The sequence below is a fragment of the Stenella coeruleoalba genome (genome assembly GCF_951394435.1).
Source record: "Stenella coeruleoalba genome assembly, chromosome: 15".
NCBI classification, from domain to species: domain Eukaryota; kingdom Metazoa; phylum Chordata; class Mammalia; order Artiodactyla; family Delphinidae; genus Stenella; species Stenella coeruleoalba.
In genome coordinates, this window is record NC_137161.1 from 51,029,293 (window position 1) to 51,052,412 (window position 23,120).

General features: G+C 39.1%; 1 protein-coding gene across 1 annotated transcript in view; it reads left to right on the forward strand.

Moving 5' to 3' along the window:
* Positions 1 to 4,584: 4,584 nt before the first annotated feature.
* The window catches only part of LOC307198480 (ATP-binding cassette sub-family A member 17-like), a gene marked incomplete at its 3' end in the record, with an annotated part of 91,141 nt that continues 72,605 nt past the window's right edge, over positions 4,585 to 23,120 (forward strand). Inside the window, 5 exon segments of the mRNA XM_079945452.1 lie at positions 4,585 to 8,670; positions 15,419 to 15,500; positions 15,947 to 16,132; positions 16,135 to 16,210; positions 22,686 to 22,813. Of these exon segments, the coding sequence (XP_079801578.1) occupies positions 15,447 to 15,500; positions 15,947 to 16,132; positions 16,135 to 16,210; positions 22,686 to 22,813 (444 nt within the window). The 5' untranslated portion in view covers positions 4,585 to 8,670; positions 15,419 to 15,446.

Here is a 23,120-nt window from a genome sequence, read left to right on the forward strand (position 1 = left end):
TTCTCCTTCCATCAGGAGGCCCACATAATGGTCATAATTTTGTTCAAAGTACACAGTAGAGATGAGACCGGAACCCAGGTGTTCAGGTTTGTGAGCTCTTTAATATTCTCTGGTACGTGAATTACTCACATTTATATACCATGAATATATGAATAGAAATTACATGGTATACTTCTTGGGATTCACATGGCTCAGACATTTCTCAAAGATTGATGGCAAATGTTAAAGTCGATGGTGTCACTCATAAACAAATGTTATGGCTTTACAAAAGGCAGTAAACTTAGTCATTATAATAGTTGGCCGACATACATAATAATATACCTATATATACTATATGCGTTTTTAAAATGAAACCAATATTTTAGCACCTGTTTCTTTTGAGAGGCACAAATACTATCTAGCTATACCTACATATGCTTATATATGTATTTTTTTTGTATGTTAGTTACTGATATTCAATGCAGAATTTATTTAATTTAATTTAATTAATTTACTTGGTTGCTCTGGGTCTTAGTTGTGGCAGGCGGCCTCCTTAGTTGCAGCATGCAAACTCTGAGTTGTTTCATGCGTGTGGGATCTAGTTCCCCTACCAGGGATCGAACCCGGGCCTCCTGCATTGGGAGCACAGAGTCTTACCCACTGCACCACCAGGGAAGTCCCCAATGCAGAATTTTAGAATGGGGCTTTTCCAGTTGCTTCCATAGGACTATGTTATAATTGGGGGATGCCTTCTAAACTAAGGGCTGTACACATACTCCTTCATTCAGTGATTAAGAGGCATTATATTGCAGTGGTTAAAACTGGTTATGGACTCTGGCCACACAGCCTCAAATTGAATCCCAGATCTTAATGTCTTAACTTTCTGTGCCTTGGTTTCCTTGTGTAAAATGGGGATTATATAGTACCCACTTCATAGGATTGTTGTGAGTATTCGATGTATCAAAACATATAAATCCATGGTATATTTCTCCATCTGTTTATATCATCTTTAATTTCTTTCATCAGTGTCTTATAGTTTTCTGCATACAGGTCTTTTGTCTCCTTGGGTAGGTTTATTCCTAGGTATTTTTATTCTTTTTGTTGCAGTGGTAAATGGGAGTGTTTCCTTAATTTCTCTTTCAGATTTTTCATCATTAGTGTATAGGAATGCAAGAGATTTCTATGCATTAATTTTGTATCCTGCTACTCTACCAAATTCATTGATTAGCTCTAGTAGTTTTCTGGTAGCATCTTTAGGATTCTCTATGTATAATGTCATGTCATCTGCAAACAGTGACAGTTTTACTTCTTTCCTGATTTGGACTCCTTTTACTTCTTTTTCTTCTCTGATTTCTGTGGCTAAAACTTCCAAAACTATGTTGAATAAGAGTGGTGAGAGTGGGCAACCTTGTCTTGTTCCTGATCTTAGTGGAAATTGTTTCAGTTTTTCACCATTAAGAACGATGTTGGCTGTGGGTTTGTCATATATGGCCTTTATTATGTTGAGGTAGGTTCCCTCTATGCCCACTTTCTGGAGAGTTTTTTATCATAAATGGGAGTTGAATTTTGTCAAAAGCTTTTTCTGCATGTATTGAGATGATCATATGGTTTTTATCCTTCAATTTGTTAATATGGTGTATCACATTGATTAATTTGTGTATATTGAAGAATCCTTGCATTCCTGGAATAAACCCCACTTGATCATGGTGTATGATCCTTTTAATGTGCTGTTGGATTCTGTTTGCTAGTATTTTGTTGAGGATTTTTGCATCTATGTTTATCAGAGATATTGGGCTGTAGTTTTCTTTTTTTGTGACATCTTCATCTGGTTTTAGTATCAGGGTGATGGTGGCCTTTTAGAATGAGTTTGGGAGTGTTCCTCCCTCTGCTATATTTTGGAAGAGTTTGAGAAGGATAGGTGTTAGCTCTTCTCTAAATGTTTGATAGAATTCGCCTGTGAAGCCATCTGGTCCTGGGCTTTTGTTTGTTGGAAGATTTTTTTTTTTTTTTTTTTTTTTTGGTGGTACGCGGGCCTCTCACTGTTGTGGCCTCTCCCGTTGCGGAGCACAGGCTCCGGATGCACAGGCCCAGTGGCCATGGCTCACAGGCCTAGTTGCTCCGCGGCATGTGGGATCTTCCCGGACCGGGGCACGAACCCGTGTCCCCTGCATCAGCAGGGGGACTCAACCACTGCGCCACCAGGGAAGCCCTGTTGGAAGAGTTTTAATCACAGTTTCAGTGCTTGTGATTGGTCTGTTTATATTTTCTATTGCTTCCTGGTTCAGTCTCGGAAGGTTGTGCTTTTCTAAGAATTTGTCCATTTCTTCCAGATTGTCCATTTTATTGGCATATAGTTGCTTGTAGTAATCTCTCATGATCCTTTGTATTTCTGCAGTGTCACTTGTGACGTTTCCTTTTTCATTTCTAATTCTGTTGATTTGAGTCTTCTCCCTTTTTTTCTTGATGAGTCTGGCTAATGGTTTATCAATTTTGTTTATCTTCTCAAAGAACCAGCTTTTAGTTTTATTGATCTTTGCTATTGTTTCCTTCATTTCTTTTCATTGATTTCTGATCTGATCTTTATGATTTCTTTCCTTCTGCTAACTTTGGGGATTTTTTTGTTCTTCTTTCTCTAATTGCTTTAGGTGTAAGGTTAGGTTGTTTATTTGAGATGTTTCTTGTTTCTTGAGGTAGGATTGTATTGCTATAAACTTCCCTCTTAGAACTGCTTTTGCTGCATCCCATAGGTTTTGGGTCGTCGTGTTTTCATTGTGATTTGTTTCTAGGTATTTTTTGATTTCCTCTTTGATTTCTTCAGTGATCTCTTGGTTATCTACTAGTGTATTGTTTAGCCTCCATGTGTTTGTATTTTTTACAGTTTTTTTCCTGTAATTCATATCTAGTCTCATAGCATTGTGGTCAGAAAAGATACTTGATACGATTTCAATTTTCTTAAATTTACCAAGGCTTGATTTATGACCCAAGATACACTCTATCCTGGAGAATGTTCCATGAGTACTTGAGAAGAATGTGTATTCTGTTGTTTTTGGATGGAATGCCCTATAAATATCAATTAAGTCCATCTTGTTTAATGTGTCATTTAAAGGTTGTGTTTCCTTATTTATTTTCATTTTGGATGATCTGTCCATTGGTGAAAGTGGGATGTTAAAGTCCCCTACTATTATTGTGTTACTATCGATTTCCCCTTTTATGGCTGTTAGCATTTGCCTTATGTATTGAGATGCTCCTATGTTGGGCGCATAAATAGTTACAATTGTTATATCTTCTTTGAATTGATCCCTTGATCATTATGTAGTGTCCTTCTTTGTCTCTTGTAATAGTCTTTATTTTAAAGTCTATTTTGTCTGGTATGAGAATTGCTACTCCAGCTTTCTTTTGATTTCCATTTGCATGGAATATCTTTTTCCACCCCCTCACTTTCAGTCTGTATGTGTCCCTAGGTCTGAAGTGGGTCTCTTGTAGACAGCATATGTATGGGTCTTGTTTTTGTATCCATTCAGCCAGTCTGTGTCTTTTGGTGGGAGCATTTAATCCATTTACATTTAAGGTAGTTATCGATATGTATGTTCCTATTCCCATTTTCTTAATTGTTTTGGGCTTGTTATTGTAGGTCTTTTCCTTCTCTTGTGTTTCCTGCCTAGAGAAGTTCCTTTAGCATTTGTTGTAAAGCTGGTTTGGTGGTGCTGAATTCTCTTAACTTTTGCTTATCTGTAAAGGTTTTAATTTCTCCATTGAATCTGAATGAGATCCTTGCTCCATAGAGTAATCTTGGTTGTAGGTTTTTCCCTTTCATCACTTTAAATATGTCCTGCCACTCCCTTCTGGCTTGCAGAGTTTCTGTTGAAGATCAGCTGTTAACCTTATGGAGATTCCCTTGTATGTTATTTGTTGCTTTTCCCTTGCTGCTTTTAATATTTTTTCTTTGTATTTAATTTTTGATAGTTTGATTAATATGTGTCTCGGCGTGTTTCTCTTTGGGTTTATCCTGTATGGTACTCTCTGTGCTTCCTGGACTTGATTAACTATTTCCTTTCCCATGTTAGGGAAGTTTTCAACTATAATCTCTTCAAATATTTTCTCAGACCCTTTCTTTTTCCCTTCTTCTTCTGGGACTCCTATAATTCAAATGATGTTGGGCTTCCCTGGTGGCGCAGTGGTTGAGAGTCTGCCTGCCGATGCAGTGGCGGGGAACGTGGGTTTGTGCCTGGTCCGGGAGGATCCAACATGCTGTGGAGTGGCTGGGCCCGTGAGCCATGGCCACTGAGCTTGCACGTCTGGAGCCTGTGCTCTGCAATGGGAGAGGCCACAACGGTGAGAGGCCTGCATACCGCAAAAAAAAAAAAAAAAAAAATGGTGTTGTGTTTAATGTTGTCCCAGAGGTCTCTGAGACTGTCCTCAATTCTTTTCATTCTTTTTTCTTTATTCTACTCCCTGGCAGTTATTCCCACTGTTTTATCTTCCAGCTCACTTATCCGTTCTTCTGCCTCAGTTATTCTGCTATTGATTCCTTCTAGAGTATTTTTAATTTCAGTAATTGTGTTGTTCATCACTGTTTGTTTGCTCTTTAGTTCTTCTAGATCCTTGTTAAATGATTCTTGTATTTTCTCCATTCTGTTTCCGAGATTTTGGATCATCTTTACTATCATTACTCTGAATTCTTTTTCAGGTAGTTTGCCTATTTCGTCTTCCTTTCCAATTTGGATTCCTTTCATTTCTTTTTCTTGTCTGATTGCTATGGCTAGGACTTTCAATACTACGTTGAATGAAAGTGGCAAGAGTGGACATCCTTGTCTTATTCCTGATCTTAGAGGAAATGCTTTCAGCTTTTCACTGTTGAGTATTATGTTAGCTGTGGGCTTATCATATATGGCCCTATTAGGTTGTGGAATGGTCCCTCTATACCCACTTTGTGGAGAGTTTTTATCATAAATTGATGTTAAGTTTTGTTAAAAGCTTTTTTTTGCATCTATTGAGAAATCATATGGTTTTTATTCTTCAGTATGTTAATGTGGTGTATCATATGGATTGATATGTGGATATTGAGCCACCTTTGCATCCTTGGGATATATCCCACCTGATCATGGTGTATGATCCTTTTAATGTGTTGTTGAATTTGGTTTGCTAATATTTTGTTGAGAATTTTTGCATCTATGTTCACCAGTGATATTGGCCTGTAATTTACTTTTTTTGTGTGATATTTTTGTCTGGTTTTGTTATCAGGGTGATGCTGGCCTCATAGAATGAGTTTGGAAGCATTCCTTCCTTTGCAGCTTTTTGGAATAGTTTAGAAGGATAAATCTTAACTCCCTTTTTTATTCTTAATTAATATGTCAGTGTGTTGGCTCCCTTTTTGTGTTGACTTGGTGTGCTAGTGGATTATTTATTTTAGGGGTTTTATTTCCCAACTGTCAATCCTTCTTTTCTCTTTTTAAATTTAAACTCTCTGCTATGAAACAATATCTTGTGTTTCTAAGAAATTTAGAATTAAGAAAACACATTACATAAACAATTCTTTCAATTGGAAAGGGTTGTTATAGACTAGAGATAGTCATACATACTATAACAGTGATCCTCTTCTTGCCAGAATCTCAACTATCATATTTTAAAAATACCTTTCAAGTTATAACTACATAAACGGAACATTTGATTACATCTATATTTTGTTTAAGAAGGACTGCCTTTCTTTCCTCTCATCAACAACACTTTCATTAAGCTAAAGCATCATACACATCCTTAGTATCCCTAACAGTGGGTGATAAAGATGTTAATGACCTATAAGAAGCTCTTGCAGCTGTGTAACTGCACAGACCTAGTTCCTTGAATCAGTTTAAGGAACTGTATGGTCCGTGTAATAAAAAATTACACACATTCCCAATTAATTGATTTTTAATTTAATTTGTATGACTTTTAAAATTTTCTAATTTAATAGTGAAGGGGTTTAGGATTATGAATTTTCCTGTTGATACAATTTTGCATCGGTGTAGTTTTTTAAATAGAGTTTATTTTTTAGAGCAGTTTTAGGTTCACAGCAAGATTTAGAGAAAGATACAGAGATTTTCCATATACTCCTTGTCCCCTTACAGACACAGCCTCTTCCATTATAAACATCATTATTCCCCAAAGTCCATAGTTTACAGTAGGGTTCACTCTTGGTGTTGTACATTCTATGGGTCTTGACAAATGTATAATGACATGTATCCACCATTATAGTATCAAACACAATAATTTCACTGCCCTAAAAATCATCTGTGGGTCACCAATTCATCCCTCCCTCCCCAACAACCCCAGGCAACCACTGATCCTTTCACTGTCTCCATAGTTTTGCCTTTTCCAGAATGTCATATCATTGAAATCTTACAGGCAACCACTGATCCTTTCACTGTCTCCATAGTTTTGCCTTTTCCAGAATGTCATATCATTGAAATCTTACAGTGTGTAGGCTTTTCAGATTGGCTTCTCTCACTTAGTAATATGCATTTAAGTTTTCTCCATGTCTTTCATGGTTGATAGTTCATTTCTTTTTAGCACTGAATAATATTTCATTGTCTATGTGTACCACAGGTTGTTTTCCATTCACCTACTGAAGAACATCTTGGTTGTTTCCAAGTTTGGGCAATTGTGAGTAAAATTGCTATAAACATCTGTGTGCCGATTTTTGTATGGACATAGTTTTTCATCTCATTTGGGTAAATGCCAAGGAGCACATTTGCTGAATTGTATGGTAAGAATATGTGTACTTTTGTAGGAAACTGCAAAACTGTCTTCCAAAGTGGCTGTTCCATCTTGTATTCCTACCATTAATGAATGAGACTTCCTGTTGTTCCATGTCCTAGCCAGCATTTGATATTGTCAGTATTTTGGATTTTGGCCCTTCTAATAGGTGTGTAGTGGTATCTCATTGTTGTTTTAATTTGCAATTCACTATGATGAATGATGTTGAGCCTCTTTTTATGTACTTATTTGTCATTTCCTTAGTTCAGGTCTTTTGCTCATTAAATTTTTTTTCATTTTTTAAATCTGATTGTTCATTTTCTTACTATTGAGTTATATGAGTTCTTTTTATATTTTGGATAACAATCCTTATGACATATGTCTTATGTAAATGTTTTCTGCCAGTCTATGGCCTATAGAGTCTCATTTTCCTGGTCTATGTAGTGTTTTGTGGTTTAGGAGAGAGTTTTTAATTTTCAAAGGTTTGCAGTGGTTTTTTTTTGTTTTTTTGTTTGTTTTTCCTGTGCTTAGTGCTTTTATTTTATTAATATTTACTTTCAGTGCATTTTGGTCTAGGAATATGGTCAGCATTATTCAACTTTTTAGAATCTGACATTTTCTTTATGGTTGACACAACTCTGTCTTCATGAATAGTCCATGGATGTGTATGAACTTTTCTGACCCACTTATATTGACCCCTTTTTCATATGGTGGACGTTTTGACCCCAGAGATGATTTGAATGCCCACTTTAAGTCAGAATTACACCAGCAATGATGAATTTTCATTTAGAAAGTATTTTCAACAAGAACTCCACTAAACTAATTTCAGTGAACCACATCAATATCTCAGTCCTTTTGGAGTCAGGGGTCAAGTCTTCTAGAAGTAGTAAACTGAGAACCTGAGAGACCTTATCTGTGGAAAGAGACAGAACTCCATGGCTGCCATCCAAACTCAAGTCCTGTGGTTGGACAGAGTATCTGGTTTTAGTTCCTAGCTTAAGGAGCCAACATAATGTAAATTGACTGGCAACTGACTGATATTTTACTGGAGTTTTATTTCTGGGGCATGGGGGGAATGTTTAATAAGCAAAATTCTGTGATTGTTCAACCCCTAAGTTAGTCTCTAGGTGTTTCTCAAAAATCACACCAGTAAGAAGTGGGCTACTAAGGTTCTGCAGCTGCTCAGAAGGGAAATTGCCTCCTATTCCCTACTTACGAAAGGCCATGAAGTATGGCAAATACAACCAGTTTTCCCTCTTTCAGTGTATGTTGGATGACTTGGGTGGTCATATTCTCATCTTTTAGCCCAAACTACCATAGCCCAGGGAGTCACATGTAGACCAGGACCAGAGAAATGCGCATTGCCCAGACAGCCTAGCCTTGATCTGGGATACAGAAACTGCACAAAACCTAGCAGATCTTTTGAAGAGGGAGCAAGTGTGTTTTATGTTGCACATAGTTGGTTTATTATATTAGGCTGAGAAGTTTGGAAATTTTGTATGTAGGAAGGATTTCTGTTTTGTGGAGAGCAAAGGAGGTGTGCTTTGTGCACACACACCCCATTTCTGCTGGTAATAGAAACCTTCTTTGGTGTGTGTATGTGTGTGTGGGGTAACTATTCCATATAGTTCAGGAGGTGCTGACCTCTTCTCCCCCATTTTCCATACCCTCCTTCCACCTGCCACTCTGCTGGGACCCAAGCTAACCCAATAAGCGTCCTCCTAGGAACTACCAGGAAGGAGACACTCTTCTCTCTGGGATTTTGATATAAGCCTAGAGCTCCTGGGGGCCATCTCCGCCCCCCACCCCACCATGTATTTAGAGACTGCCTGACAAGAAGATACACAAAGGAAAGTAGAATGAAGAGAGAGAGAGACAAACTTTGATTACATTATTTGAATACTTGGATTCAGCTGTGTTCTGTAGTTTATTCCACTTTGGACTGGAAAGTAATGTAATGTGAGTAATGAATCCTTTTCGGGGGGAGGGTGGGTGCTTAAGCTAGGTTGAATTGGACTTCTGATACTTGTAACTGAAACAAGAAAAGAAGTGGATGACATTGAGATATCTTTCAGAGACAGAACCATCAGGACTTACTGATGGATTTGATATGAGAGGTGAGGGAAAGAGATTAAGGTTAAAACCTAAATTTTTGGCTTAAGCAACTGGTATAGACTTACCATTTACTGAGGTGGATAGTAGAAAAGGCAGAGAGGATAAAATCAAGAGTACCTTTGTGGACACTTCAAGTTTGAGATGCGCATTAAATTCAGTGCCCACTACAAGTACTTTCTTGTGAAAGCTGCCCCATTTCTGAGTTATTTGGAATCATTTGAGCACTGATTGCATTTCATCCTAATTTTTTTCAAGGGTGTTTATGGGTCCATCGATGTTTGCGAGCTTGAAAATGTCTGCCTGTTAACTTAGTTGATTATAACATCTTAGAATTGTACTCTTTTAATTTTTATTTATTTATATTTTTTGCGGTACGCGGGCCTCTCACTGCTGTGGCCTTTCCCATTGCGGAGCACAGGCTCCGGATGCACAGGCTCAGCGGCCATGGCTCACGGGCCCAGCCGCTCCGCGGCATGTGGGATCCTCCTGGACCGGGGCACGAACCCGCGTCCCCTGCATCGGCAGGCGGACTCCCAACCACTGCGCCACCAGGGAAGCCCCAGAATTGTACTCTTTTGCCTCCATCCTCTGAGGATATTCCTGTACTGTCTGCTGACAGTCTCTGGGGAGAGGACTGAGAGAGGGTGGACTGATTTTCTCCCTTCTGGTCAGTGATTTGAGTTGGTATTTTGGGTTTTTTTTTTTTGCCTGGATGCTTGTAGGAGTCTTTCTTTATCCTTGAAGTTCAGTGATTCACCAGGATGGTCTCTATTTTTACAGTTCTATTTAGGTTTTTATTGGAACATGAGGATCTTTAAAACACTTTTTTTTTTCTGATTTAGCTATTTCTTCATTTGACACATTTTCTCCTAATACACACGTATTTAAATATATATATATATATTTCTGTTCTAATTATGCCATTTGCTATGGATTGAATTGTATTCCCCTAAAATTCATATGTTGAAGCCCGAACTCCCAATGGGACTCATCTGGAGATAGAGTTTTTAGGTAATTGAGGTTAAATGAGGCCATAAGAGTAGGGCCCTAATCTGATAGGACTGGTCCTATAAGAAGAGGAAAAGAGAGGGAAGTCTTTCTCCATCATGGGTGGACACGGTGAGAAGGTGGCCATCTGTAAGCCAAGAAGTAAGCTCTCACTGGGACCTGACTATGCTGGCACCCTGATCTCAGTCTTCTAGCCCCCAGAACTGTAAGAAAATAAATTTCTGTTGTTTAAGCCATCGAGTCTATGATATTTGTTATGGCAGCCCAAGAAGACCAACACAGCATTCTCTATTTCAGGAATATTAATTATCTGCATCTTGCATATCTTTTAATCTTTTCTATCTATAATCTTATTTCTATTTTTTTGTCTCTATTCTTTTTCTCATATATTTTCTCACATTTATTATAAATAAGAAAATATATTTTCTCACATATATCTTGCAGATCCCAGATTTCTGCTAGTACATAGAGCTCTTCCTTTTTTTTAAAGATTGCACATTACTTCATTGTTAGATAAATAATAGTTTTTATAACTAATCCCCTATTGATGAATACTGGGCTGTTTACAATTCTTTGCTGTTATGAACACTGCTGCAATGAATAACCTTGTACATATGTCATTTCATACTTGTGCAAGTATGTCTGTAGAGTAGATTCCTAGAAGTGGGATTGGTGGATCAAAGGGTAGTAATATGTTCTTGTAGAAATTCTGAATAGTTGCTGTGTTGCTTATTTTAAGCCCATTTTTTCTTTTTCTATCTCAGTCATCTGTTTTCCCAAATATAGCATAAATGGACTTTCCTGAATCCCCTTCCTACTTATCTGGGGCCTGTTTGAATCCTGTCCTCATAATTGAGCTTGAGGCTGATAATTCATCATAGTTTGTGTTTGGTTGTGATGTTGTGATCCTGCAGAAATGACTGAGGCCTTTATTCTGACTGCATTGCAGCCTGGCTTCTCTCTGCCCAGGCCTGCTTCCTTTACTCTCCAAAGCACTGATTTTGAGAGTGCTCTCCAGTAAACTTCCTGTGCAGATATCTCCATCTCAGTGTCAGCTCTTGGTTTTAAAATGCATTTCCCTGATGACCAGATAGGTTGAACACTTTTTCATGTTTATTAGCCATTTGGTATTCTATTTTGGAAGTCATCTGTTCAAATCTCTTGCCTATTTTTCTACTGGGATGTCTGTCTTTTTCTTAGTGACTTATAGGAGCTCTTTAAATATTCTGTATACCAGTTGTTTGTCAGATGTATGTATTATAGATGTTGTAGATGTCTTTCATGGAACAAAGATACTTAATTTTGATATAATTCCATTTAGCGTTTTTTCTTTATATTTAGTGGTTTGCAGCTAACCCAATGAAGTAGGTTTACCTACTTCAAGGTCATGAATATGTTCTATTTTTTTTTCCTTAAAAACTTCATTGTTTTACCTTTCACATTTCGATCTCTATTTCCCCTGAAGTGCTGTTCTGTGTGCGGTGGAGGCAGGAGTCAATATACATTGTTTTCCATGTGGACAGCCAATTGACTCTGAGCCATTTGTTGAAGACTGTTTCCCTGTGTTCTGCAGTGTCAGCTTTGTTATAAATCAAGTGACCTTATACCTGTGAGGTCTTGCTAGACTTTTATTCTTTTTCATTTGTCCTTAAGTTTGCTTATCCTTAAGTGCATCTCTTTTGATTCTCACTTTACTTGTGCTATAATGTTTTCCTTTGTATATATTATTTTCCTTTACTAGGCTTATTTTCCACTGCTGGGTTCCATGAAAATGAGCTCCATTACTGATCTTTTTATGATATCATTTTGCTCAGACACAGTGCCTTCAAAACATAATTGCTTTAATGCATAATTGCCAGTTATTGTACATTACAAGCATCTAAATAAACTTTTTAAAAAAAATTAATTTATTTATGGCTGTGATGGGTCTTCGTTGCTGCGTGCAGGCTTTCTCTAGTTGCATCTAGTTGCAGCGAGCGAGGACTACTCTTCGTGGCAGTGTGCGGGCTTCTCATTGCGGTGACTTCTGTTTGTTGCGGAGCATGGGCTCTAGGTGTGCGGGCTTCAGTAGTTGTGGCACATGGGCTCTAGAGCACAGGCTCAGTAGTTATGGCGCACAGGCTTAGTTGCTCCGTGGCATGTGGGATCTTCCTGGACCAGGGCTCGAACCTGTGTCCCCTGAATTGACAGGTGGATTCTTAGCCACTGCGCCACCAGGGAAGCCCAATAAACGTTCTTTTAAAAGAAACAGTCTACCTGTATTATCACAAACTTTAAAAAGATATGAAAACCTCTACCTGCTCTTATTTTTTTCCTGTCCATTGAACTGTAAATGTGGTTGGAGAAAACTGTGTATTCTCATTGTCCCTGGCTGTTACTTTTTATTTGTGTTGCACCAGTAATGAGCCAAAATACTTCCTCATCTACATGGTGAGGGTTAGGGTTGGCAAATTCTAACGCCGACTTTTAAAGAATTAAATGCTGAATGTTTTGGGATTCTTTTTTTTTTTTTTTTTTTTGCGGTACGCGGGCCTCTCACTGTTGTGGCCTCTCCCATTGCGGAGCACAGGCTCCAAACGCACAGGCTCAGCAGCCATGGCTCACGGGCCTAGCCTCTCCACGGCATGTGGGATCTTCCCGGACCGGGGCACGAACCTGTGTCCCCTGCATCGGCAGGCAGACTCTCAACCACTACGCCACCAGGGAAGCCCTGAATGTTTTGGTAGGTGGATATTGTTCCTGGTTCTTCACTCTTTCCTTGTATGAAATTTTATATCTGTGCCCTTTACCATGTGATGCTGCAGTGCCCCCCACTAGAGTAGTCAGAGTTTCTTTCCCTGTTGTGCTAATACCGGGCTTGGCTGTGGGGTTTGCTCTGGCCAGTGGAATGCTTAGCAAGTGTTGTATGAGCAGAAGCTTTCAGCATATCTGTGTGGTTTGGCTTGGCCTCTTGCTATTAGAACAACATGCTCCAGCTGGAAGCTGGTCTGAGGAGACACATAGAGCAAATCTGTATTAGTTTGCTAGGGCTGCTATAACACAATACCACAGATAAGGTGACTTAAAGAACAGAAATTTATTTTCTCACAGTTTTGGAGCCTAGAAGTCCAAGATCTAGGTGTCAGCAGGTTTGCGCTCTTCTGAGACTTTTCTCTTCGACTTGCAGGTGGCTGTCTTCTTGCTGTGTCCTCACATGGTCTTTCCTCTGTGCCCATGCATCCCTGGCTCCTCTTTGTGCATCCAGATTTCCTCCTCTTCTAAGAACACCAGTCAGATTGGATTAGGGCCCACCCTAACAACCTCATTTAAACTGAATCACCTCTTTAAAGGCCCTAACTCCAAATGCAGTCACATTCTGAGGTACTGAGGGTTAGGACTTCAACATGTGAATTTGGTGGGGGAGAAACAATTGAGCCCATGACAGGCCTGAAGATAAGTCCAGCCAATCCCAGGAGGCCAGTACAGCCACAACTTTCCAGCAGACCCATAAGCAGGAAATAAATGCCTGTTGTTGTAGGCCACTGAGTTCTGGTGTGGTGTTTGCCATATACGTTTATGGCAGCAATAGCTGACTAAACAAGTGTATCACTACATTCACTACTTTTGTTCATCGAGGGGAAATTCACATAACACATAATTAGCCATTTTAAATTGTACAATTCAGTGATATTTCATGTACTATTCATAATGCTGTTTCTTTAATTTCTTTCTTTTTTTTTTTTTGGCCACGTGGTGCGGCATGCGAGATCTTAGTTCCACAACCAGAGATCGAACCTGTGCCCCCTGCATTGGGAGCATGGATTCATAACCACTGGACTTCCAGGGAAGTCCCAGTTTCTTTAATTTCTAATGTACAATGTCAGAGATACTTTAACTGGAGGAAAAGTATGCATATTTCCTCAATGGAAAAATGTTTTTCTGAAAAAGAAAAGCTCATTGTGGTAGTATCTAAAAATTAAAGCATATGTTACACTTGGGAAACAAAGACTGAAAAGGGAAGTAACTTGGTGCTATCCAAAGTGTTTTTCTTTCCTCACAATCACGTCTGTTCCAACCACATGCCTACAAAAATTGCCTACCCTTTAATTAATTAATTTATTCATTCAGTATTGCTGAATGACTACCACATACTGGCCCTACTCTTGTGTCTGTGGATTCAATGGTGAAGAAAAAAAAAAAAGACAAAAAAATTCCCTGCCTTCATGGAACATGTGAATTCTAGTAGGGAAATCATATTAAATCGATAAATATGTTAAATAAATACCACGTTAAATAGTTTAAAAGTGCTAAGAAGCAAAAATAACAGGGAAGATTGATACAAAATGTTTAGTGGTTTTGAAATTTTATATAGGATGATCAGGAAAGGCCTCATTGAGAAAGTGACTTTTAAATAAAGATCTGAAAGAAGTAGGAGAGCTAGCTATGTCAACACATGAGGGAAGTGTGTGCTGGGCAGAGGAAATAGCAAATGCAAAGGTTTGAGGCAGAACTGTGGTTTCTCTGTTCTAGGTCTGTGATACAGGAGCGGGAGAAGGAGGGAAAGTAGACCAGGAAATGAAGTGAGAAGAGATGAGCGAGGTAACGGGGTGTATCCCCTAGAGCTTTGTAGCTCATCATAAAGGCTAGGCTCTTTCTTGGAGCGAAATGCAAGCCATTAGAGAGTTTTGAGCAAAGGAGTGGGTGTGACCCGACTTGAACAGGATCACTCTTGCTACTGCAGGGAGAATGGATCACAGGGTGGCAGGAGCAGACACATTGATACCACTGAGGAGGCTCTTGCAGAAATCCAGGCAAGAGATGAGGTGGTGTTGGACCAGGGTGATAAGAGAAGGGGTGGTGAAAAGAGATTGAATTCTGGGTATATTTTTTAAGTACAGTCAGTAACCCTGTGTAACTCAAAGAGTGGAACTGACATTCATTGAGATGAGGAAGACTGTAGGATGATCTGTTTTAGAAGAAATATGAGTAGCCCCGTTTTGACGGGTTAAGTGGAGATGGCAAGCAGGCAATTGGGCATTTGGGTCTAGAGTTAGAGGCAAGGTCAAGGCTGGAAATATAAATTTAAAAGTCATCATGTAGGGCTTCCCTGGTGGTGCAGTGGTTGAGAGTTCGCCTGCCGATGCAGGGGACACGGGTTCGTGCCCTGGTCCGGGAAGATCCCACATGCCGCGGAGCGGCTGGGCCCGTGAGCCGTGGCCGCTGAGCCTGCGCGTCCAGAGCCTGTGCTCCGCAACGGGAGAGGCCACAACAGTGAGAGGCCCACGTACCACAAAAAAAAAAAAGTATAAAAGTCATCATGTAGATGGATTTAAACCCAAAATAGTGAGTGAGAGCACCTTCAGAGTGAGTGCCGCTGGAAAAGAGATGAGTCCACAGATGGAGCCCTGGAGCACATTAATATTTACAGGGTGGGGAAGGGAGGAGGAGTCACCAAAAAAGAGAAGGAACTGCTAGAAAGGAAGGAGGAAAAGTAGTCCAGAACGATGTTCTGAAAGCCTAAGAGAAGAAAGCTTTTCAAGGATGAAAGAGTAATTCAACATTTTTATGTTACGCATAATATTTGCCCCATTTGTTTCCCAACTAGTGGTGATCCCTCCTCTTCAGCTAGAAAAATGACGATGTTCAGGAACTTAAAACTTCTTCTCTGGAAGAATTTCATTTTAAAGGTAGGTATAGTTATCTGTAGGGAAAATGTGAGTCTCCTTGGGAGGAACTGAAAGATTTAGTTAAATTCGTTTCTAATAATGGAGTAAAGAAAAAATTAAGAACTTTACTTGTAAAGGGGCCCTTTTCTGCAAATGAGCCATGTTTTCACAGTAGTTCTGTTAGCCCTAATTATTGAAGGTAGCATCATTGTTACTGATTTCTAGCCATTGTTATAGAAAAAATAAAAGGAGATATTTCTAGCTAATTCTCATTGTTTTTTTCTTTGTCATGTGTTGTACAGGGAGGCTGGAAGAAATGAACGCATTCTTTTATTTATATATATAATATATATTTTAGTGAAGTAAAGTTGATTGAAAACATTCTTAATGGAAGAACATTTGCCACGTAGCCATTTAATGCTTGTGTTCTATTTTGGATTAACATACGGCTTTTGTTTTTATTTTAGAAACCAAAGACTCTGGTAACAGTCCTTGAAATCTTGATGCCATTACTATTTTCTGCAATTGTAATGTGTCTTCATTTTGGTAGTTTGCCAGGAAATAGACCTCCTGTCAACTACTGTGCAATTGATATCACTTCACTGCCAGAATTCTTCATTCAATATCCTCTGAAAAATAGATTTCAACTAGTTTATATATCCCTTCCAAAAGTGAAACTTTGAAGAGTATTACTGAAAGTGTGGAAAAAACCTTTGGCATTGAGTTTGAAGGTTAGACATAAAGATGCGGGAAGGATAGAGAGGACATTTTTATAAAGTATAGTTTGAAGTTTTTTCCTGTGAGTTCTTACAATACTGATTCCAAATCTGGGGTCTCCGAATTCTGAAGAGTCTGCAAAGGTGGTAGTTGGGGGAAACCAGTTCACAAGGTATAGTTACTATTTCACACAATGCACAAGAGACTTGTATATTTATGTCACAAGGCTTCAAGGCTAGTTAAAATGTTAAGTATTTGTTTTTAATTTACTGTAGTGACACTGGTTATCTCATATTAATCCTGGTTTGCAGTCATAATATGTCTCTGACTAATAAAAGACAGGAAACATTCAGAGTTTCTGAATTAGCCTTTTAACTGGTCTCTTTCCTCGTCTTCTTGTCCCATTCTCATCCAGTCTCTACGTGGAGCCAAAAAGATCTTTAAAAGATCTGTGGGATCTGGCCAGTCTCCCGATTCAGCCCCTTCAGTGACTTCCGTTGCACTGGCAGTCAACCAGACCCTTCCTCAGTCTTGCTGGCTTCCTCTCTTCCTTGGGCTCCCATACTGGTGGTGTTGCCACCTTTCAATTCCCGGAATCTGTGAGTCTTTCCTCCCTTCTGACAAAATGTTTTGCCCTCAGCTCTTCCTGTGGGTTGCTCCTTTTTATCATTAAGGTTTCAGCTAAAATGGCACTTAGGAATGTAGATTTTAGGTTTCCCATCTCTGCCTTTTTCTCTCTCACAGAATCCCATTGGATATGTTCATAGCATTTTGATAAATGTTTAATTACATTGCCACTCACTGCTTCCTGTGCACTGTCTGCCTTTCCCTGCTAGGTTCCACCTCCGTGAAGGCAGAAGACTATGTGTGTTTTGTTCATACACTGTGCCTGGCACACAGTAGGTACTCAATACATATTTATTGAATGAATGCAGTTAGGTAGATAAAATTTTTCAAAATATGGAGTAACTTTTCAAAGTTCCTATAATTGTAATATATGTTTTTATAAGGTATTCTAATAATATATAAGGTAGAACATGGAAAGAAAGAGCTCTCCTCTCTCAGCATTGAGTGCCACTCAATGAAGACAATTCTTTTAAAGGACCTCAGTGGTATAATGTGTGGGAACTACTGTTTTGAAAGTTGTGCTTTATGTTTGCCTAGTATTCTAAAATATTATTCTAATTCAGTTACCTTTTATAAGTATGAGATTACGAAATTAAAAGAAAAAAACACCAGAATTCCTCCGTGGTGAGGTGATAAGTTAGATAAAACATGATGATAAAGAACAAGCCATAGGAAATAGGAGGGTGGTGTGTTTCAGGAGTCAGGGGCTATCCAGGCAGGGGCACAGCGAGTAGCCAGGCCCTGAGGTGTTTGAGGATCTGAAAGTCATCAAGGGAAGCTGAAGTAAGTTGAGAGAGTTAGATGAGGTTTGAAATGTCTGTAGGAGCCACATAATGCAGAGCTTTGCAGGCCTTGTTAGAGTGTTAGGGTTTTCTTCTACATGCAGAAGGAGCCATTGAAGGGGTTTTAAGAAGACAGGTTATGCTGCAATGTAATTTGTTTTAAAAAGGTTTATCTGGTTATTCTCTGGAAGAGTGATTGGAAGGGACTAGAATTTGCAGACATCAGGAAGGGAAAGATACCTTGCTAATTGCCAAATCCAGTGCTTTCTTTCCCATCTTCTTTTCTTTGTCCTCATTGTGACAGGGATGCTTTCATCCATCTCTTTGGAATTCTCTACTGCTTTGAATGCTGTGATACTGTAATCTTCATCTATTTTTACCTCCCTGCCATTTCCATTGGAGTCTTCCTTGCTCACTTTTTGTCCTCAAACAGTTTAATGCCTTCTTTTCCTCCCTCTCTCCTTATTACAGAATGATACATGACACAATGCAGTGTTTAATGTAAAAAGTTAAAGTTCCCATCCCTAATCCCACTTCCCAGAATTCTTTGTTAACTGTTAGGGATGTATTTTTCTGGAATTAAAAAAAATTTTTAAAGCATCTTAAAATTTACAATAAATACAAGAACTCCTTGCACTGAAAATTTCAAACAGTATAAAAAGATAATAAAAGTTAAACTCCCCTCTTCATGCCACTCCCCTAAGCAAATCCTCCACCCTAGAAGTAAGGACAAACAATAGTTTGACGATCCCTTCCAAACTGTGATAGACTTCTGGGTTTTTTTCTTCACAGCATCTATCGACCCTTTTGATATATGCACAGCCTATTTCTCCCTGGAGGCCTGATCCCTCTCCCACTCTGAGCCCATGATGACTCCACCCTGGGCTCAGGATGAGTCATGTAACCTCTGTCTACACCAGTCTGCACTTGGCAGTCCCCTTGCTATAGGGATTCATCCAGGGAAGACACATAACTCAGTAAGACTCAAGGAAACACTTAGATTTTTTCCTGGGAATTTCTGGGAAAAAGATTATTGCTGTTCTGCTTCTGGTAATACGGCAGACTAGGTTATTTGGACCAACCCTCTTTCTGAAAAACAGATGCTGGATAAATATTTAAACATGTTCTTAAAAGTATTAAAGAACTAAATAGACAGTAAGGAACCATCAAGACAAACAGCATTGGGTAAAAATATTTTATTTCTTGATCCAAGGGGTAATTACTTAGATTTTAATTTTATAATTGTTCATTAAACTGAACATTTGTGTTTCATATGCCTTCCTGTATGTATGCTATTTTGTGCAATTTAACCAAATATGTGTGTATGTATATGTGTGTGTTTAAAAAGAAACCTAAATAAGGCTAAGGAAACAAAAGAACAACAACAACAAAAAAAACCATATATAGGATAAAAGGAAAATTTACTCATAATTCTATCACCCAGATACAAGTGCTGTTTAAAACCTCACATACACCCTTCCTGCCCTTTTTCTAACAAAAATAGGATCATTTTGTATGAACTCTTTGTAACCTACTTTTTATTTACTGTATTGTTAAAATATTTCCATATTCTTAGATATTTTTCTTAAGAAGGAAAGAACCCAGAGAGGTCAGTGGAGTCCTCAAACTGCTTCTTATGAAAACTGCATCATATGAGGGGGAACTGAGATGTAGTTTCAAGCCTTGTAAGGCACAGAGGGAAAGAAGAAAAAGTCAAGGCTCATTCAGGAGGGACGTCTCACAGGAGACCATCTCCCCATAGAGCTGGGATCCCAAATGCCTGTACTCTTAGTGTAAGGTTGAGCCAGAAGAAAACACACCTCATTCCCACCCCTGAGGGGCTCTGAGGAGAGTTGCCTCCGAACTGAGCACAGCAGCAGGTGCACCCGTCCCAGGGATTTGTAGCTCAAATTCACATCACCTGGTTGTCCAAAGAAAACCCCTCAAACTATGGAGTGAGATGTCGACTGCCAGATGCAAATGTAAACCTCTGGAGGAACACGCTGTGATTCTGTATCTCAAAGAAGGGTGGCCACAAATGTATCACGGTCAATGAGCACACACCAGGAAACAAGACAGCAAGGATGAAGATCAGTATGAACAATAGATGGCAAAAACAGACCCAGAAATATTTCAGATAATGGAATTATTAGCCTCACATTATAAAATCACTATGTTTACTAGATTTAAAGAAATAAAAGACAACCTGAAAATATTTATAGATAGCATTTCACTATAAAGAGTCACCTAGGGGCTTCCCTGGTGGCGCAGTGGTTGAGAGTCCGCCTGCCAATGCAGGGGATGCAGGTTCGTGACCCGGTCTGGGAAGATCCCACATGCCGTGGAGCAGCTGGGCCTGTGAGCCATGGCCACTGAGCCTGAGCGTCCGGAGCCTGTGCTCCATAATGGGAGAGGCCACAACAGTGAGAGGCCCGCGTACCGCAAAAAAAAAAAAAAAAGAGTCACCTAGCAGGTGTGAGGGGAAAAAAAGAACCAAACAGAACTTCCAGAAGTGAAAAATAAAATGATCAGAATATAAAACTCAGCTGAATGTAAAACTGGTGAATTGGAAGATAGATCTGAAGGAAATTTTCACAACACAGTACAACACAGAGAGAGATGAATTGACAAAATGTAGAAGAAAGGTTAAGAGACAGGGCCCTTGTTATTCAATTCAGAACTTGAACTGGGAAGTCTTAGTCCCAGGAACTGCTAGCAACCATCTTAGGACATCAAAGAAGTAATACAGAGGGAGAGAAAGAAAAGTCTTTTTTTTTTTTAATTTTTATTGAAGTATAGTTGATTTACAATGTTGTGTTAGTTTCAGGTGTACAGCAAAATGAATCAGCTATACATATACATATATCCACTCTTTTTTAGATTCTTTTCCCATATAGGCCATTACAGAGTATTGGGTAGATTTCCCTGTTCTATACAGCAGGTTCTTATTAGTTATCTATTTTATATATAGTAGTGTGTATATGTCAATCCCAATCTCCCAGTTTACCCCTCCCCCCACCATCATACTGAGTGAAGTAAATCAGACAGAGAAAGACAAATATATGATATCACTTATATGTGGAATCCAAAAAAAGGGTACAAATGAACTTATCTACAAAATGAAGTCTTGATCATACAATTTGAGAACTGGATCAAGTCTCAACTTTCGTGGATCAAGTGGTTGTTTTCCTTTAAAGAATGGGTTTTGTTCTGCTAGAAAGTTAAAGTTCAGTTTCATCAAAAAGTCTATCAAGACTTTTAAGCTTTTTTGTGGGGAAGGTGTGGAACAGCTTTTACTTTAAAGATAATTAATCCCATTACTGAGGTGTGACTCTTCTGAATGCCTCAGGTGATCACCAGGAACTGTCCACACTGGCTGGTCAAATGCCTCCTGGTCTTATGTGGGCTCTGGGCACCACTTAGCTCATACTTCTCCTGTTTGCTCAGGCAGGGCATATCTTAGTATTCATTAAAGGGGTCCTCTGTCCAGATTTCTAGGGCGATTTCCCAGCACAGCCTTCTTCTCTTGGGAACTCTGCCCTGCAACTCTTAGCCATTTCAGACTCTTCAAACTCTAATCTCTGTCAATGTAGCCAAGTAGCTGCATTCCACTTGGGTTTCCCCTCCCTATTCTATGGTCTGAAATGTGCCTCCAGACAGAAAACCAGGGCAATCTTAGTGATCACCTTGTTTGTTTCTCTTTTCTCAGGAATCGTAATGCTATGCTACATATTGTCCATTGTCTGATTCTTGATTCTTTTCTTTCCTGTCCAGTTTTCTTGTTATTTGTGGTAGGAGGGTAAATTCAATCTCCATTACTCCATCATGGCCAAAAACATAAGTCATAGATTTTTTTTTTTAACATACAAACGAAAGTGGCTTAAAGAGATTGTGTCATGATAAAGGAATTGTGGGCCAATGGTAGGTGAATGATGCTTCACCTTTTAACCTTTAGTATCATTCAAAGTTTTACCATGTGCATGCTCTGGTTTTTTTTTTAATCTAGTTAATAAAAAATTCTCATTAGTATTTTCAGAGACATTTGAGAAAATATTGCCACTCCAAAATGAAACTGGACTCCTGTGAAAAGGAAACCATGAAAGAAACAGAAAGAGGACATGGAAATTAAAAACGATTATCAAAATAACTTTCATGGAAATAATAAAATGGACATGTTTGAGGTTCTGTTGGTAATGGGGAAGATAAAGTCAAGGAAGCCTCTGAGAATGTAAAGCAAAGAGACAAAGAAATGGAAAGTATGAAAGATGGGTTAGACATGAAGGGCAGGTCTGGAAGTCCCACCTCATCTACTTGGATTTCTAGAAGGAAGAAAGGAGACAAATGAGGGGAGGAAAACAAAATAATACAGAAAAGATTTCTGAACACCATTTCCACCTTGGACGGGTTCACTAGTTACAAGCAGGGGAACAAAAAATAGCAAACTTGGGCATGTATTAGTGACATTTCTGAACCCAGAGATTAAGGAATAGAAGTCTCACTGGCTTCTGGTTACCTACAAGGAAATCACACATTACACTCAGCAACGCTGCATGCTAAACGGTATAGTAACACCTTCAACATTCTGAGAAAGAATTATTTTCAAGGAGGATCCTGTATTAAATTGTCAGATGTGAGGGCAGTTGACTCTAGAAATTACTTCTCTCATCAGAGCAGCTATATTTCTTTATGATTTTGTTTCCACTTTTGGTTGTTATAACCGTGAAGAGAAGGCTGCAATGGAGCAATAATTTCCTCATTAACATGGACAAGAATTGTGCTCTATGTACTGTAGCCCTAAGTGCAACCTAGCTAAGAAGAACTCGAACACAAGAGCTTTCAGAATGCCACGGAGGCTGAGGCTGTTATCATTTGACTTTGTGTTCACACTGCCTAGCACAGCCCCAGGCATCTTACATAAGATGCGCCCATTTGTTTGCAGAATGAAGGACTGAGTGAATGACCGTTTCCATCCTTCAGTTGAGAGGCTGGCAAGACCATATCTCCTTCGGTAGAAAGAGGATAGTTGGGCAGCATTTGCCTTCCCACCAGCCACTCACTAACTGGATTTTTCTCTCTGTAGTTCTAGGCTATTCTTCAGTACCTTCATTTGAAAATTACATAATTCAGGATCCCAAAGCTTTCTACGTATTGACTGGAATTGGTTTTGATCATGGCTTCAATGACAGCAAGGAGCCCTTGCCACTTGAGGTAAGAGCATCTTTTCCATCACAATCTTATTGTGCTACCCAGCCTTGAGCATGAGTTCAATAAGCAGTCTTGTTACCTGAGCTCCTTCTAGTCAGCTTTGTCAGCTGGTGGCAATCTTAATTCCAGAGGAGGTAAGAGAATACTCCTGATTTTATATCTTATATCCTGGACTTTGAGATTCCTTCCAGTTTTCAGATTCTTTAAAAGAGCAGACTTTTTTGGAGTAAGCCTCTGTCCCAAGGGTACAGGATGGCATATTTTCAGCTGCTGGATTACAGAAGCGAGCCCCAATGCTAGACTCCATAGA